Source organism: Echinops telfairi, unplaced genomic scaffold (genome assembly GCF_000313985.2).
Source record: "Echinops telfairi isolate 266 unplaced genomic scaffold, ASM31398v2 ScPeMD7_3533;HRSCAF=4204_0, whole genome shotgun sequence".
Classification (NCBI taxonomy): domain Eukaryota; kingdom Metazoa; phylum Chordata; class Mammalia; order Afrosoricida; family Tenrecidae; genus Echinops; species Echinops telfairi.
In genome coordinates, this window is record NW_022107431.1 from 15,579,607 (window position 1) to 15,597,710 (window position 18,104).

An 18,104-nucleotide genomic window follows, 5' to 3' on the forward strand; every position below is an offset into this window, starting at 1 on the left:
TAGATTTTCTGAGCACTCGTTTCAAATTTCCTGCTTCTATATGGCCTGTATTTAAGCTGTTTATTTTGTAAATAAGTTAATCAGATAATTCTGGAATTATTTTGATGGGCACAAGGGAGTAGAAATCTAAATTAATTTTGTTTAATTTTATTTTTGGCAAAAATATGCACAGCATAAATTCTACCTCCACCTAGCCCAAGTTTCTGTGAGTCCTCCTGTCATAGTGGTTACATCTGTTGGACTGTTAACCATAAGGTCAGTAGTTTGAAACTACCAGCTGCACCAGGAGAGAGAGATGGAGCATTCTACTCTTGTATAGAGTTATAGTCTCAGAAACCCACAGGGACAGTTCTACCCTGTCCAATAGGGTCACTATTAATCAGCACTGAAAAAACCAACAACAGGAGCTGACACCAAGGGCTCAATGGAAAAAGGATGTTTTGAAAAAGATGATGGCAGCATATGTACAGATGTGTTTGACACAATGGATGCATGTATGGATTGTGATAAGAGTTGTAAAGGCCCCAAATAAAGTTTAAAAAAAATAGCCAGCATTGATGTGTTGCAGTGAGCTTGGTTTTGGGGTTTCTTAGTATCCCAGTTTCTACACATAACAATCAGTGATATTGGGGACACTCTTCACATTGTATCAACATTCTCGTTATTTCTTAATTTCACTTTTTAACAAGTAACGTACTAATTTTCTATTGGCCTCAACTTATTGAAAAATCTTCTTTATTTTTATATCTTGTACATATTCATGCAAAAAATGAATTGTTTTATTTCAGTCTTCTAGGTTACAAAGAATGGTCTACATTCGGTTAAGACACCAAATTAAAAAGGATACTTTTTTTATTCAACTAATTTTAATAAGTTATAAAACTTTAGTTCTGTGTATAGATCCATAGATTGAAATGTGTCTTTATTCAAAAGTGTTTCCTTAATCTAGAGCTGCATTTCACAATTTCTTACACTCTTGCTTTTGGTTTCAACATATGCACTGTACACCAAACTTGCCATCAGCTGCGTTTTATTTATCATCAAAAAACAAAGGAATCACAACCAAAATAAACCTCTCCAGTTTTTGCTCTGATTTCACATTTCTTCCACTAAACAGTATCTATGAAGACACTCATTGTGACTATTGGGTCGCTCAGGACAGAGGGAGGCAGCAATTCAGCCAGATGGTTACACACAGCTGGGAAACCTCGGCTCTTGTTTCCTTAATTTGAGAGACATAAAGCAGTTTTTACTGCCAGTATAAATTCTAGACAAAAATCATACACTTTGCTTAATTCTCACATTAAAGTAAAAAGAGAGAGAGAGAAATGGTCGTTACTAAATTAACAGGCTGTTAAAATCATACTTGGCCTATGAAAACTTTAAATTTCCTTGTTAAAAACCAACTAACAATTAATTTGATCATTTAGGGAGACACCCTCCCATTCCTTCTCTTTCCCTTTCTTCCTTCTTCCTCTCTTCCTCGCTTTCCCTCCTTCTTCCCGTCACATCGCATCAGAGCACTCACTTAGAGATGTCTTTGTTCCTCATCTGAGGAACCACGGATAGTGCCAGCTAAATTAGACTAATAAAGAGAATGCCACGCAGAATCTTTTATTGCATAAGAATTGTTACATCCTTGAGCCAAACAAAATTATGACCACCACATTGCAGAAAACAAGAGTCAGTTTTGTCACTGAAAGTCCCAATATTCAGAGAAACAAGCAAAAGGCAATGTAACAAAAGGCTCACTACAGCAGAAGAAAACCATAGGCCTTGTTAACAATACCCTCTGTGACCTCATGTTCTAAAACAAAAAGGGGGCATCAGGCATCTGGCCACTGAAACCCTCTGGCACCCCCATTTAGGAGGGTGGCTACTTGTGGAAGTGGACTTTTTAAAGAAGTATCTGCACCAACCATCAGCATGCTTTTATTAGTGTGCACAGGGTCTTCAGAGATTTGGGATTCACCGAATTCATCGAGGAGCAGATGAGGGATGACACCTGCAGGCTGTATTGACCCAGGAAGGAGAATGCCTCCGGAAGGTAGCCTCCGTTTCAACAGCAAGCACTGTCACCCAGCTGACCCTTACTTCTTCCATCTCCGAAGAACCAAAAGATGATTCCGAGAGTAACTGGTTTTCCTTGTTTCTAGATATAAGCATGGAAAATAAAAATGCTTAAAAAAACCCCAACTTGTCCCTTAAGAAAAATGTCAAAGTGTGTTTTTAGGTCAAATCGATGTGGGTTGGTGCTGTATTTGTAGCAACGTAGCAAAACGACAAAAGTGAAGGCTCATTCTATGATCATCTTAGGACATCAGAGGAGTTCTCCCTCCGGGAAGTAGGGAAACTCTTCTTGGGGAAAGGGTCAAAAGCGGGTGCCTGGGGGAAAGTACGTTTCCAAATCAAAGCGACTCGGCTCCCTGGCAGTGAGGATTCTTGATTGTTTGTGTGTTTTTGATAACCTCAAACAAGAGCCCTGGTGGGGTCAGCAGTGAAGTACGTGCCTGCTAAACATAGATTGATGGGAGAAAGGCCTGTAGTCTTCTTCCATGAAGACCACAGTTGAGAAAACCCATATGGGGCAGGTCTCCTCTGCCACATGGGTTCTGAAGAACCGGACAGTACGCGATAGCGAGACACCAGCCGCCTTCCGCCTCCTATGTTTGAGCCCCTGACTTCTCACACACCGAGGAAATCAAGAAACCCTCATTTCTGACACGGTCACGTTCTGCTGCGTAAAAGTCATTAAACATCCCGAAAGTAAAATTACAATTCTGTGGGGCAGAATATTTGTATAAAAGATGACCCAGTGATCCCCTCCATCCTTTCCAGCCACGTTGGGAAATAAACGAGGTCTGTGAACCACTTATAGCTAGCATTTTAGCTCAGTATACACATACACATGGCACCACGGCTTCTTTATAGATCTGAACCACTATCTTGAGTATCAAACATATAAATACACACTTATTTCGTTACTTTCCTTTGCAACATACACACCCAAATGTATTCAAAGAGATGGTATTCTATGGATAATGTCCAACTCCGGGGAGCGTATGTTCAGCTCAGAAACCCCTTCGTTCTTTGAGCCGTGAGCTCAACCTTCTGCGGAGTCAATTTAATAATAAAATATTATTCCCTCCCAATAAAATACAGGAAAATAAAAGAACCAGAGAAAAGAAAAATACCCCCGCTCCCCCTACTCAAGAATCTGGGAAAGCCTTTATGATAGACTCATAGGCCGGCGGGGGCGGGGTGGAGAAGGCGATGCGGAGATTGTTGCTGGACCAGTGGGCATCCGGGCGGCCCAGGCTTGGGGACGAGTTGCTGGTGGGCGAAGCGCTGGAAGCAGGGAGTGTCATCAAGTGACTGTCCGTTTCCACGGGAAGCGGCGGGCATTGCAGAAAGGGATGGAAAGTAGAGGCCCTGAAACTGGATTTTCGTGGGAAAGAATTTGCTTGCTCCGCGGACGCTTGTCGCTGGAACGTGAGGCTGGCCAGGCTGAGGTTGCTGCGTCGTTCGCAGCCGCTGTGGCGGTAAAAGCCGCTCCGGTGCAGTCCCTGGTGGTAGGACCGCGAGCGCCTGCTGGGGCTCCACTGCGAGATGGGAGCGCTGGCTCTTCTCCGAGACAAGCAAACCAGCAGCGCCCAGAAACAGCCTCCGATCACCAGTCCGATCGCCATGGACACGGTGAAGGATATCAGGACGTCCTCTGAAACAAAGCAGGCGGGAAACAAGCCGAACCACGTTTTAAATAGGCATTCCACGAAAAAGAGATGTCAGACAGTAGCATGCTGAAAATATCATCAACCTACTTTGAAATGGGGAAACACAAGGTGGTCCTGGGTGCTAGGGAACAATTGGAAGAGGTGGAGTGGTTACCAGTTGGGCGGCTAACTGCAAGGCCCGCAGTTCGAAACCACCTTGGGAGAAAGACAAAGCTTTCTGTGGCACTGAAGGGCTTGTCTGGGAAACTCACAGGGCCCAGTTCTACCCTGACTGTAGAGTCGCTGTGAGTCGGAATTGACTCTGGCAGTGACGTTTTCGTGAGGAATGCTTCCACACATTAATGAAGCCAGAGCGCAGGTGATGTTCCCCTGTGATCTCCAGGGTCCTCACTGCCAAGGGCTAATCCCATAGGACAGAGGAGAACTGCTCCTGTGGATTTCCGAGGGTGTGACCCTTGATGTGAGCAGCAAGCCTGATCTCTCTAGTTCCTCCTGCTATGTTATCATCTCTAAGAAACAGGAAGTAAGAAGAGCTGCGTGGTTTAGCTTTAGATTTTATTTTATTTTCAGTTACAAAAGCTGTCTGAGGATGACTTCCTTTTGAGTCACAGTACTAACGCAGGTGCCCAGCTGTCTAACAGCCTCATGGTCTCATTGCCCTTGCCTTGCTCATGTCTCTCTGCTGGCATTTATCAGCTTTGGGCCTATCGCCCACCTGCAGGCTTCCTGGAGTCACCCGGGAGACAGCACGTGCCGGATTAGCCCCATCTGTTGGGATGACTGATGAATGCCCCTTTTCCTGAACTCCTGAGCTGTCACCTGGAATTGACTCCTGGTGACATGACCTACGGAGACAACTGGGCTCTTTCTGAGTCACCAGCTTCCAGCTCATGCTGTTATCATGCCATGGATGTGGTCATGGAATTCCTGTCTCTGAAGCACCATAGGCTCCCTGCTCCCCATTTTATCCTCCAATTCATAGAAACTGCATTTGCTTAGGCTTCCTGTTCTGGGGAATTAAAAAAAAGTAGACAATGGAAACTCTGCCTTGCCACCTGTCCTTTTGAACTAAAATTTCACTCTTGGTTGAAACTGGTAGCTTAGCTTCTGCTTCCCCCCACTTCCTCACACCATAGAGCCGATGCCGATCATACAGACCCTCTAGGACAGGGTAGAACAATATTGAGTCATAGCCTTAAAATGCAATCACTTTAAGACAAGGATTTCATAGGTTTATGGCCTATCAAGATAAAAGCAAGCAAATACAGTCAGAGCCTTATAATGAGTTTTCTCAGTGCTAAAGCACAGTTCCAGATTAACTTGCAACTCTCAGTATCCCAAATATTTAGAACCCCAAATTTGGCTAAAAAGGATGTTGTTAGAATACTGGGTTGACAAGGAAATGACAGTCATATAAACCAGAAATTCCAAATTCTGTTTGAAAACAACCGAGACCAATAGAAACAAATAAAACTGTACCAAATGTATGCCTTCAGCCTAACTAAAAGACAAAGGACACTCAAACCTAAAGTTAGCTGGACAATTTAACAGGAAAACAAGTAGATGCCAATGAATTATCTGTTATACTTCCTTCCCACAAGCCTTCATGGAAAGTAAGCACAACTGTGGAAAGTGATAACAAATATATTGGCACAGGGACACACTACCTAATGGACAGGAATTATAAGGGAGGGTAGGAACGAGAGGGGGACAGTCTGGGACAGTAATTCCTACTCTACTTCTAAAGATAAAGGTAAAGAGCCATTCATACAAGGCCACGTGTAATATAAATGCATTTGTAGGAAATGTCTCATGCAGGTAAAACTATAGCATGTAGGTTAGTGATTACTGGCAGTTGGGGTAAGAGAGAATGGAAGAGACTACTAGTGGATACAATTTATGTGTGTGAATTATTTCCAAGTATATTGTGATTGTGGCACTATTCAGAGACTATAATAAACCCAAACCCAAACCAAACGTACAGCCATTGAGTCGATGATGACTTATAGGGAAGGACCTTGTAGGACAGGGTAGAACTGCCCTTCTGAGTTTCTAAGACTCTAACAGTTTATGAGAGTAGAAAGCTCCATATTTCTCCCGAGGAGTTGGCTGGTGGTTTTTGAATCATCGACCTTTCAGATCATAGCCCAATACATAACCACTGTGCCACCAGGGCTCCTTTAGAAGAAACCAGCCAAACGAAATTAGTTGTTGTTGGGTCCATGTCAGCTCATGGTAACCCCTTTTTGCTAGAGAAGAACTCTATGAGATTTCAGATGTAGATTGCAAAGGCTTTCTACTAAGGAACCTCTGGTGGTCACAAACTACCAGCCCAGAGACCGTGGGCATTTGTACCACTACCCTGAACCTCCTAGGAGTGACTATGAAAGAAGGCATTTATTGTACATTTGAAGTGGAGAAATTATAATATATGTAAATGATCAAAAGTAAATGTTTTTATTATAAAAAGAGAAAAGGAGAGGTGCTTTGTTGGGAAGCCATCCAATGAAGGGGACCATCAATAAAGAAGGAAGATAAGACTGAAAATGCTTCATGACAAAAGGAAATCAGAAGCAATCTGAGGTAGTTAGTTTATTGTGCCAACCTGGCCGATAAGCACACATGGGATTAATTGAAGGACGGAGAGATAAATGGCTCGGTGAGCCTCGCCTTTCTTGTCTCTTGCTCTTTGATCATCGGACCAGTGTGTGGCTGCCTTGCTTGTTCTGTGCCTCCATTTGCAAGCTACACTACCTGTGGGACACCTAACCCGTGGACTGTGTTGCTGTAATTTGAGGTTCCTTCAAGACCTGCTCCGCCACACGATTGGAATTTATATCTCTTGAGCTGGGGATGGTCAGACCTTGTCATTTGGCTGACTGTTGGTGACCTGCCTTGCTGTGTGCTGCCTGTGCCCAGACAGCCTGAATTGCTCTATAAAGGATTACCCAGCAGTCCTCAAGACATGAAGGACTGCCAGTGTCTCACAACTGCCTCACAGGAGTGAGTTGCACTGAGACATTTGTACTGCTTTATAATTTAATTGTTTATTTCTTATGTTATCTATCTATCTGTCTATCTGTATAAATATATATAAAATTATTAGCATTTTGGTTTTGTTTCTCTAGAGAGCCCTAACACACAATCAAAGGGACCTCATCCCTACCTCCCTTAGACACTGCAGCTTTAGAACTCTACTACTCAAAACACCCGACTACAGAAATAAGAGGGGATGCTTTAACTAAGGATCTCAAACTCACCCCCAACCACCAGCCCTGGTCACAGAAATTCAGAGGTATGGTTTTCATCACTAAAAAAGTTACTACTGCAACCATAAAAGACAAAATATGTAAGCATCCCTTATTTGTTCTAGGATAGAAATTGCTTCCCTGGTTTCTGAATGTCGACGGGGGTCTTCTCCTTCTCATGCATTATTTGTATTTTTGTCTTTATACTTAGTGTGATTTGTTTTCTGTTGGATATCCCAGCTGTGAAGCACAGGAGGAGTGGATGCATAATGATAATAACGGATAAAAGGAGTTATAGGGAATGCCGGGGTCAGGCCAGCTGATAGGGAGGGAAAGGGGATCTTGGGAGTCAATAATGAAGGGGAGAGGGGAGAAGAGCACCAGCACTAATTGTGATTGACAGCTCATTTTAGAGGCTGTTTAACTATGGGGGTGGGATGCTCTAAGATCGATGTGGTGCTGATTGGACAATTCCACTCGATATGATTGAATGATTGAACTATTCAATGGTATGATATGTAAATTAAGTGCCAAAAAAACTGTTGGGGATAAAAAAAAGACAAAATGAAATTCCAACGCTTTGTCTGGTAAGAAGCTGTCCCTTAAAATCGAGCAAAGTCAAACGAGACTAAGTGGCACTGTAGCAGTCATCACAAATAGACTAAATGTGCCCCAGGTTGCACCTGAGGAAGAGAGAAAACACTATGAAATCAGAACCTAAAATACTAAGAGCACAAAAGGGGAAATAATAAGGAGAAAAGGAAACCCAAGAATAAAGAGAATGAAAAAAAAAAAAAAAACCACCCCAAAGTACTATCAGAAAAGTTACAACATTTTCTTTGATTATGATGGATCAAACCATGATATAATATGATACTTGGTCAGTTGACCTCCCTCTTAACCCAACCTGAATTTGCTCTAGATTTAAATATTTGCTGCTTGTTCCATGACAGAAATTTCTTCTCTGGCATTTTAAAATATTATTGGTTGTCTTTTCATTCTTAATCTTGATTCTTATCTTTATGTTATTATTATTTTCTTATTTCTGCTTCATTTTATTTTATTTATCATTTCTCTTAGGTTTCCCAGTTTATTGAAGAATTACCAATGCCCTACAATGTGTATCATATAATGTATTATTTTCCTACCTTGTCCCCACATTTGTTTGTCTAAAATCTACAGTTACATCTGTTAAACACTTTGTATCAATATTTTTCTTAAATAAGATCTAAATAATACAAATAAGCCCTTCTGAAGACAGAGAAGTATAAAGAGATAGAGTAAGTCCCTTCATAATCATTTGGTAATAGGGGTGAATCGATGGCTACCATAAGAACAGATAAAGTAGATGGGGGGGAGGAAAATTTAATAAATTTAAAAACAAAACAGAAGAATAAAGTCATGTCTAACTGGTAGTACAAAAATGTTTTTTCTAAATATTAAAATAAAAAAACAGATGGAAATTTTATTATTTTATATGATAATCAATATACTAATTATAACAGAATATTACTGAGTTAACATCATAAGTACAGGTAATACATATGAAATAGAATAATTTATTGAATAAAAATATTTCAATTTGATTGACAGAATAAAACTCAACCATTCAGTATGTAAATACAAGAGATAAACCTACATAGATCAGAGACTGCAACCTTCCATATGGATTGCAACTCAATGTAAAGAAAACAAAAATCCTCCCAATTGAACCAACAGGTAATATCATGATAGACAGAGGAAAGACTGAAGTCGTCAAGGATTTTTTCTTTCCTCGATCCACCATCAACGGTTGTAGAAGCAGTAGTCAAGGGATCAAAAGGAATGCTACATTAGGTAAACCTGCTGCACAAAATCTCTATGCAAGATGTCTCATTGAGGACTATGGTGCACCTAGACCAAGCCATAGCATTTTCAGTCACTTCATATGCGTGTGAGAGTTGGGGGTGGGATAAGGAAGAATGATGAAGAATCTATGCATTTGAATTATGGGACTGATGAAGAATATTGAAAGTAACTTGGACTGCCAAGAAGGACAGAGGTCTTGGGAGAAATACAGCAAGAATGCTTTTTAGAAGCAAGGATAGTGAGACTTTATCTCAGATATTTTGGGTGTGTTATCAGGAGAGACCGGTACCTGGAAAAAGATATCATGCCTGGCAAAATGAAAGGCCAGGGGAAAGAAATGAATTAACATCCTAGTTGCAAAAATTAGCTCAATCATAAGAACGATAGTGAGGATGGTGCAAGACAGTGTGATGTTTCACTCTGTTGTACACAGGGTTGCTATGAGTCAATGGCTCAATAGCCCCTAGTCACAACAACAATAATACCTAAAAAGATGATACGATATAAACCAAGTAAAAAAAACCCACAAAGATATACCAAGAAAATAAAAGCAATAAGAAAGCGGTGATAGTCAATCTGATAACAGACAGTCTAAAATTCAAACTGAAAAAGCATTAATGATTATAAAGAAGGGCCCTTTTAATACTAAAAGTAAAAAAAATAAAAACAAAGATAGAACAATTACAAATAATTATGCCTCAAAGAGGAGACTGGTGGTGTAGCCACTATGCACTGAGCTGGCTAACTACAAGTTTAGCACTTTGAGACCACCAGCCAGTCCTCTGGAGAAGGAGGAGGATTTTTACTCCTGTGAAATGTTAGGCTCAGGAGCCCACAGGGGCAGTTCTACCCTGCCCTGGAGGGTCACTGTGGCAGTTACATCATTTCCTGTCAACTTGAGCAAAGGGGTGGAATCTAGGCTGTCAGTCAGGTCATAGCCAATGGTGCCTCTGTGTGGGCGTGGTGGGCGTGGCCATCTCCTGAGGATTCTGGGAACTCCTGGCTTCTTCCCTGGAGGCGGGACATGCACTCTAAAGGCTTCTCTTCCTGCTGATAAGCCCTATGGAGCCATGCTGATGGCGGCCAGAGCCCTGGAGCTGGAGAAACCATGTGGAGACCATGCCAGCACAGAGATGCTTCCACAAGACTTTTCACCTACTGGCCTGTGATCTTCCTGCTTTCAGCATCATGGCATGTGCTGCATGAGTCTGTTGAAGAATTTATGGACTAGGATGGGATACATGGGCTAATATCGGACTTATGGGCTAATATCAAACTTGGACTTGTTAAAGACTGGGTCGGAGTGTTTTCTTAAAGTAAATTACTCTTGAATATAAAACTCTCTCTTAAGAACTGGAAACAGGGAAACCAGGGCAGATGACCCCTTCAGGACCAGTGGTGTGAGTGGCGATACTGGGAGCGTAGAGGGAGGGTGGGTTGGAAAGGGGGAACCGATTACAAGGAACTATATGTGACCTCCTCCCTGGGGGACGGACAACAGAAAAGTGGGTGAAGGGAGACATCGGACAGGGCAAGATATGACAAAATAATAATTTATAAATTATCAAGGGTTCATGAGGGAGGGGGAGGGAGAGGAAAAATGAGGATCTGATGCCAGGGGCTTAAGTGGAGAGCGAATGTTTTGAAAACGATGAGGGCAATGAATGTACAAATATGCTATACACAATTGATGTATGTATGGACTGTGATAATTTGTATTTTTAAAAATTTAAAAATAAAACCGTCTTACATATGAATGTCAGTGAATTTGTTGTTCTAGTCAACATGGACTAACACAGTCACTATGAGACAAAATTGACTTGATGACAGTGAATTTAGTTTTTGGTTTATGCGTTGGAAATATTGAAGAAAGAAGTCCGCGCTACACTGAAGCCCTTAGCAAACAACAAGGCTTCAGGAATTGACAGAAAACCAATTGAAATGTTTCAACAAGCTGGTGTAGCACAGGAAGCACTGGAAGTCCAAACCATTAAATTGGGAAGATAATTACCTGAAAAATCACCTGGAAGAAATTCATATCTGTGTCCATTTCAGAACATGGTAACTGAGGAATCAATGTGGACATTTTCAAGTATCATTAATATCACATGGAGGTAAAATTGTGCTGAAGATACTTCAGAATCAGTTGCAATAATGCACTCACAGTGAGTATTCAGCCATTAGGACAGACTCAGAAGAGGACGTGGCCTGGGGAACACCACTGCCGATGTCAGGTGGACTTTTAGTGAAAAGAGAGAATACTAGAACGATGTTCACATGTGCTTTATTGACCACACAAAAGCTTCCCCCCGTGTGGATCATAACAAACTATGGATGATATTGAGAAGAATGCAAATTCCAAACTCCATTGTGCAGAATCTACATAGACCAAGAAACAGTTATTCAAATAGAACAAGGGAATGCTGCATGGTTTAAAATCAGGAAAAGTATCTGTCTGGGTTGTATCTTTTGCCATACTTATTCCATCTGTATGCTGAGAACATCAATGGAAAAGCTGAAGGATATGCAGAAGAATGTAGCAGCAGAATTACAGGAAGGTCTATTAACCACCTGTGATGGCAGAAAACACAGCCTTGCTTGCTGAAAGTGGAGAGAACTTGAAGTATTTGCTGATGAAAATCAAAGGCTTCAGCATTTAGTAAGAAGTACAACTTAAAATATAAAAGGGAAAATTTTAAAAAGTAAAAATACTCACAAGTAGACCAATAGACAACATTATGATAAACTGAGACAGGATTGAAATGGTCAGTTTCCTTGGATCACCAATCAATATTACTGGAAGTAGCAGACAAAAGATACGGCAGCATTTTGGGTTGGACAAATTGAGTACAAAAGATTCCTTGGACAAGTATCGAAGAATAAAATATCACCTTGAAAGCTAAGGTGGCCCCTGGCCCCAAGCCATGGTATTTTCAGAAGTCTCATTTGCATTTGCAAACTGGACAGTGAATGAGGAATACTTCAGAAAAAGTGGCGTATTGCATTCTGGCTTTATTTTACTCAAAGCAGCAGTCATCTGAGGCATCAACCAAGTGCATACGGAAGCACACCAGCTTTGTGATCCAAAGATGACAAAGAACAAATTCCAACTATGATGGGGAAAGTATTGGAGCTGAAATTGTGAACACCCAATTTGTAGAAGGCTGTGGAAGACAGTGGGAGCCCAAAATCTATCTGCAGATGATCTAGTCAGATGAAGCCTCGGGCAGATCCCCTCCAGCCACAGGCCAGGGACTCAAACAGCTTTACTGTGAGACTATTGTAAACTTGATAATGGAGGAGCTAACCATGGTGCAACATGATACTTGGTCAGATGATCTCCCTCTTGACCCAGCCTGAATTTGCTCTAGGCTCAAATATTTCTCTCTTGTTCCACGATAGAAATTTCTTTTCTGGCTTTTTAAAATACTGATGATGGACTGTTCTTTCTTACCCTTTATTTGTATTGTTTGTATTGTATTGCCATTTTATTTTGGCTTTGTTTATTGTTGGGTTTCCCAGGTTGTAAATCATAGAAGGATTTAATGCATAGGAGACAGTAACTAATACAATGGTTTACCGGGATGTGGAGGGGGGTTAGGGGTTAGGAGGGTGAGGTGATTTGGGGAGCAAACACTAAATGTGGGAGGGGAGAGGGAGCACTAGAACTGATTGTAATGCTGTATATACAACTCTTTTTCAAAACAATTTAACCATGGAAGTGTAGGATATGTGAAATCTATATCAAGCAAACGACTTTAAAAAGAAAAAAGAAAGAAGGGAGGGGAAAAATGAGGACCTAATGTCGGGGGTTTAAATGGAGAGAAAATGTTTTGAGAAACGATATACAAATGCGCTTTACACAATTGATGTGTGTATGGATTGGGATAACAGTTGTATGAGCCCCTAATAAAATGTTAAAAAAAAAAAGAAAGAAAAGAAATCACACGTGACCAGTGATACCATGCGTGCAGGAGGAAGAGTTTTTGCTTAGGGGGCATTGAGCTTATTTTAATGGTGGTGTAATAATTTGGAAAGGGATGTCAATAATTGTTTACAATACAAAGAGTATAATCAATGGCACTAACTTATGCATGTAGAAGTTGTGCAATTGGAATTGGAGAGTGTTTTCTTATGTATTGTTTTTCCACAAATAGAAAAAAAACTACATGAATAACAATGAGTACAAGGAAGAAAAAAATGTTTTAGAATTGAATGTGGTGATAATTGCACAACTCTTCTTGATACGATTGAATTGTATGACATGTGGATGAAGTGCTAATAAAACAGTTTTAAAACTATTTATAGCCTTGGAAACTTTATAGCCTTTAAAAATTTATAGCCTTTAAAACAGTTTTAAAACTATTTATAGCCTATTGGGCAATTCTGCTGTCCTACTGGACTATTATGAATTGGGATCAACTTGATAACAATAGATTTGACTTTGGTCTGTACTAAATGACACAGAACCAGTATTATAAGACAAAAACTGCAAGAGCCACAAAGAAACAGACTGAGAAGCATAAACAGTAGGGGCCTTCAACACACAACTGAGAAAGACAAGTTAGAAATAAATAAGAATATAGAATATCTAGAGCGTATAATTATTAACGTAGATTTTATGGTCATATGTTTGAAAGAATGTATGCATATACTTATATTCCTCCCTTATCTACTAACTCATCTGACATTTTGTATGATGACAATATTAAGTCATCTGCATCTGCTTTGCATATTAGCAACATACATATCCACGTGACAAAAGCTGAGGTCTGAGGTTAGAGCAAAGCTGGCTGTCGTGATCAAAGTTAGATGTCAACCTAGCTGAATTATTACTTTCGGTGTTTTTACTGTTATGTACTGATATAATTTGGAAGTTATAATGATGAAATGTGGCCATTATATAATTATATCATCTGGCATTCATGTAATGATATAATCATCTTCCATGATGTGATGTGGTGTGATGTGATTATCCTACATTTTCTCATACTGTTGATGTCTGCATAATGACCTGATCTTTGGAACATAACTATGTTGCTAAGTAGAAAGGAGTGCATATTATACTCAGATAAAACAGTAATATTAGATATACTATGGGACTTCTGCAGCTAATTTCTCTGAGGTGGGCAACCAATTTCTTTTTCATAGTTTGTTTGTAGTCTAGAAGCTCTACTGAAACCTGCTCACTTTGGGTGACGCTGTTGGTCATTTGAAATTCCAGTGACATAGCTACCAGAGACCAATGCCTGCAGACGGGCATCATGCTTGGCACAGTAGAGAGACAGTGAAAGAGAGGAAGCCCCTCCAGAAGATGGATTGCTGCCATCAGCTCAAGCACAGGAGAAATTGTGCGGACAGTGCAGGACCAGGCAGTGTTACACTCTGTTGTGCATAGGGTTGCTATGGGTCGGAAGTGACTAGAGACATCTAACGACAACAGGGGACTTCAGGAGGAGCCCTGGTGTCCTAACAGTTATGCATGGGGCTGCCAACAGCATGGTCAGCAGTTCAAAACCACCAGCCACTCTGTGAGAGAAAAATGAGTTTTCTTCTCCTGTATAGAGTTAAAGATTTGCAAATGCACAGGGCAGCTCTGCCCTGCCCTATATGTTTCATCCTATAGGGAATTCTATATATGAAAATGTTCTGTCAATATTTGCTGCTTTTATTATGTATTTTTCTGTTTTCAGAAGTTTTAGTCAGGAAATTATTAACCCTGGAAATTTATGTTAACTTATTATAATTGCCCTGAAATAACCATCCTTTTTTTTATTTACTTCTCATGGTTTTTCTTACATTTCTACAATTATGACTGCAGTTTGCATGTTTGTATTAAAGGGAGCACACGATGGTACATCATCATGCACAGGGTTTGCACTAGTGTTTTTTCAATAGGTCCCCAGAACCTTCTTCCCAGTCTGTTTAAATTGGGAGCTCCACTGAAGCTTGTCTACTACACATGACCCTTGCCGGTGTTTGAAATACCAGGGGCAATACTTCTAGCACCACAATACTACAAATGACAGACAGATGATGAACACTAATGGTAAGCAATGTACAATTTTGAGTGAATATGGAGTAGGTTAAGATAGAGCTCCAAAAGTGATAAAATAACAAAAAAATCTAAGTATTATATTACCTTTCATAAAGATTTTCTTAGTTTTTGTTATTCAGTGAGGTTTGTGTACGTGGAAAATGACTCCTTAGCCCATAAAGGTAGTTATCCTATCCCAATAATTGCAGAAATGATTGTAAAAATTCTTAGCAACTTATGAATGCATTTTAAAGTAGTTAAAAATGAAAATATCAATATAAGAAATTCTGAGACGTAAGTGAAATATTGCAAATATTTATCCGTCTTGAAACTCTGCCTTTAATACAAACATGCAAACTGCCATGATAATGGTAGGAATTTAAGAAAAGTCACGAGGAATAAATCTGATTTAAAACCATGATATTTTCTAGGGCTGTTATAAATAAGTTAAAATAAGTGATGAATAGTTTTCTGACTAAAACTTCAGAACCCGGAAATATATGTTATGAAAACAGCAAATATTGGCCATAAAATGTTCGTATACATAATTCCAATGAAATAGGCACTGGGCAATACATTTTGGTAGCGTTTTACTTTAGGTTTCTATAAAAGAAATGTATCTGAGAAAACAGAGACATTGACTTAGCTATTCCTTCTTTGAGGATCATTTTTTTTAATCATTTTATTGGGGGCTCATACAACTCTTATCACAATCCATCCATCCATCCATGTGTCAAGCACATTTGTACATTTGTTGCCATCATCATTCTCAAAACATTTTCTTTCTCCTTGAGCCCTTGGTATCAGCTCCTCATTGTTTCCCTCCCTCTCCCACCTTCCCTCCCTCATGAGCCCTTGATAATTTATAAATTATTATTACTTTTTCATGTCTTACACTAGCTGATGTCCCGCTTCACCCACCTTTCTGTTGAGGATCATTTGCCGATATTTTCTCATCAGTTTAAGAAAAACAGGAATCATACTTTTTCTTGATGTACTTGATATAACCAAGTACATAAAATTACTAGTTTAAAAATGCATTTTAAATGTATTAAAGTGCATTAAAAGTATTCAAAATACTTTTGAAGATAAAAGAAATAAAATTTGATATCGGTAAGGTATCCCCAAATCATATATGTAGGCATTGTTATACTAAATGGTGTCTTTACAACTAAGAGAGCCACCCAGAAAACCCTCAATGAGTTAAAGCTGTTAATAAGATTTGCATACTTACTCAAATCATTTTATCATTTTTTGATCTAATAATAATAGTTATTGTGTTAGTCCAGGCAGACTAGAGAAACAAATTCATGACCGCTCATAAGTGTATAAGGAAGAGTTTCATATGAAAGAGTAATTGTATCTTAAAAAAGCATTCCAGCCCAGTCCAGTTCAAGTTCATAAGTCCAATATTAGCCCATATGTCTGATACCAGTCTATAAATTCCTCATCGGATTCACACAGCACATGCATTGATGCCAAATGCAGGAAGATCACAGGCCAGTGGTTGGAAAATCTTATGGTTCCTGTGGTGGTGAAAACATCTCAACACTGGCAGGGGTCTCCACATGGGTCCTCCAACTCCAGGGCTCTAGTGTACCTCCATGTGTCTTGTCTGCAGGGAGTGAGCATGTGTCCTGACTCCAGTGAGTTATTTATCTCCTTAGCACCTCCAAATGAGGTCATCAAGCTGCGACCTGATTTACTTCATTCTGAAGTCTCAAATTGACAACAGATTATGTAACTACCACAGTTACTCTGCCAAAACGCACTGTCATCCATTTTCTTTTGATTTGTAGTGATTTACATAGGGTTTCCCAGGCCGTAAATCTTTTTTTAAACAGTTTTATTAGTACTCTACCCACAGCATACAATTAAATAATTCAACAATATCAAGAAGAGTTGTACAATTGTCACTATATTCAATTATAGAACATTTTCTTTTTCCTTGTACTTATTGTTATTCATGTTTCCTAGCTGTGGTAAAAATACACACAACGAAATATCTTCCAATTCCACAACTGCTACTCGTATAATTCATTGCCATTGATTATAGTCTTCATATTGTACAATGATGATTGACATCCTTTTCCAAAAATTCCACTACCATTGACATAACTACAAGAGCACATAGCTTCCTCTTTCTCCTGAGCAGTAGCTGGTGGGTTTGAACCACCGACATCACATTTAGTCATGCGGTTCATCACACCCTCAAATCTCATATCAAACTTTATTTTCAGTAAATCTATCAATACCTCAAATGCTGTTCCTAGTATTAAAAGTTAGTAAAGCTCACCCTCTAGTGGTCTGAAATTGAATAATTCCAACTTTTGAAAATTGATTTCATCTTTGGCAGCAGCAAATCTATTACAGTTATAAGAATCAAAAGCTCTGCTATTACTAAGCAAGGAAAATTTATATAGTTCTTGGGACCCAGAGTGTTTGGGAAGATTGGTTTCAAATAGGAAGACTTCGAGGTAATTGGTTTTAAAGAGAATATTTAGGGAACAAAATTTTGATCGATTAAAATAAGTTAAAGCATAAGGAGTGTTTTCTATGTGGACCTCATGTTTCCAGAAATTCAAATTGTTCTATTTTCAAACTATATCCAGAAATCGATTTCTTCCATCCATCTCCTCCACTATTCCCAAGGTCCTAGTGGCCACCATCTCTGGCATGGAATATGAAAATTACCTTAGCCTCTGAACTGGTCTTCCTACTGCTCTCCGTGCCCCGAGTCACCACTCTGTTTTCAATCCAGCAGGCAGAGCATAAGCCAAGCCACCGAACCCTTCTCTTCAGAACCCTCCATTTCTTTCAGAGGAACAGTCTAACCCCTGTTCCTGCCCACAGACCTGACTTGATAGGTTCCCAGTGACGGGAGCATACCTCTTCCCAGCCTTCCCTTGGTGGGTCCACTTCAGTCGCACTGCCCTGCTTGCCACTCTTTTAACCCCCAAGACGTGCTGGCTATTGGCCCTGCTTGGAGTGTTTCCCCCCTCAGATATCTGCAGGGCTAATTTCAGGTCTTTGCACAGGTGTCACCTCCTCATTGAAGTCTATACGAACCCCCTGTATCAAATGACATCCTAGTCTATCCAAATGCCTTATCAGCACTCTGGATCTTTATTTCTTTTTCTTTCTAAGTTAATGACCTAGTTTGCTGAAAGCCAAGAGGACTTAAAGCATCTGCTGACAAAGATCACAGTTAGGATAGCATTAATCGCCTCAACATGC

General features: G+C 39.9%; 1 protein-coding gene across 1 annotated transcript in view; it reads right to left on the bottom strand.

The window, feature by feature from the left end:
- Positions 1-1,013: 1,013 nt before the first annotated feature.
- MYCT1 (MYC target 1) overlaps positions 1,014-18,104 on the bottom strand; it is a 31,333-nt gene continuing 14,242 nt past the window's right edge. Inside the window, exon 2 of the mRNA XM_004701945.2 lies at positions 1,014-3,718. Within this exon, the coding sequence (XP_004702002.1) occupies positions 3,210-3,718 (509 nt within the window). The 3' untranslated portion in view covers positions 1,014-3,209. The remainder of the gene's footprint in view (positions 3,719-18,104) is intronic.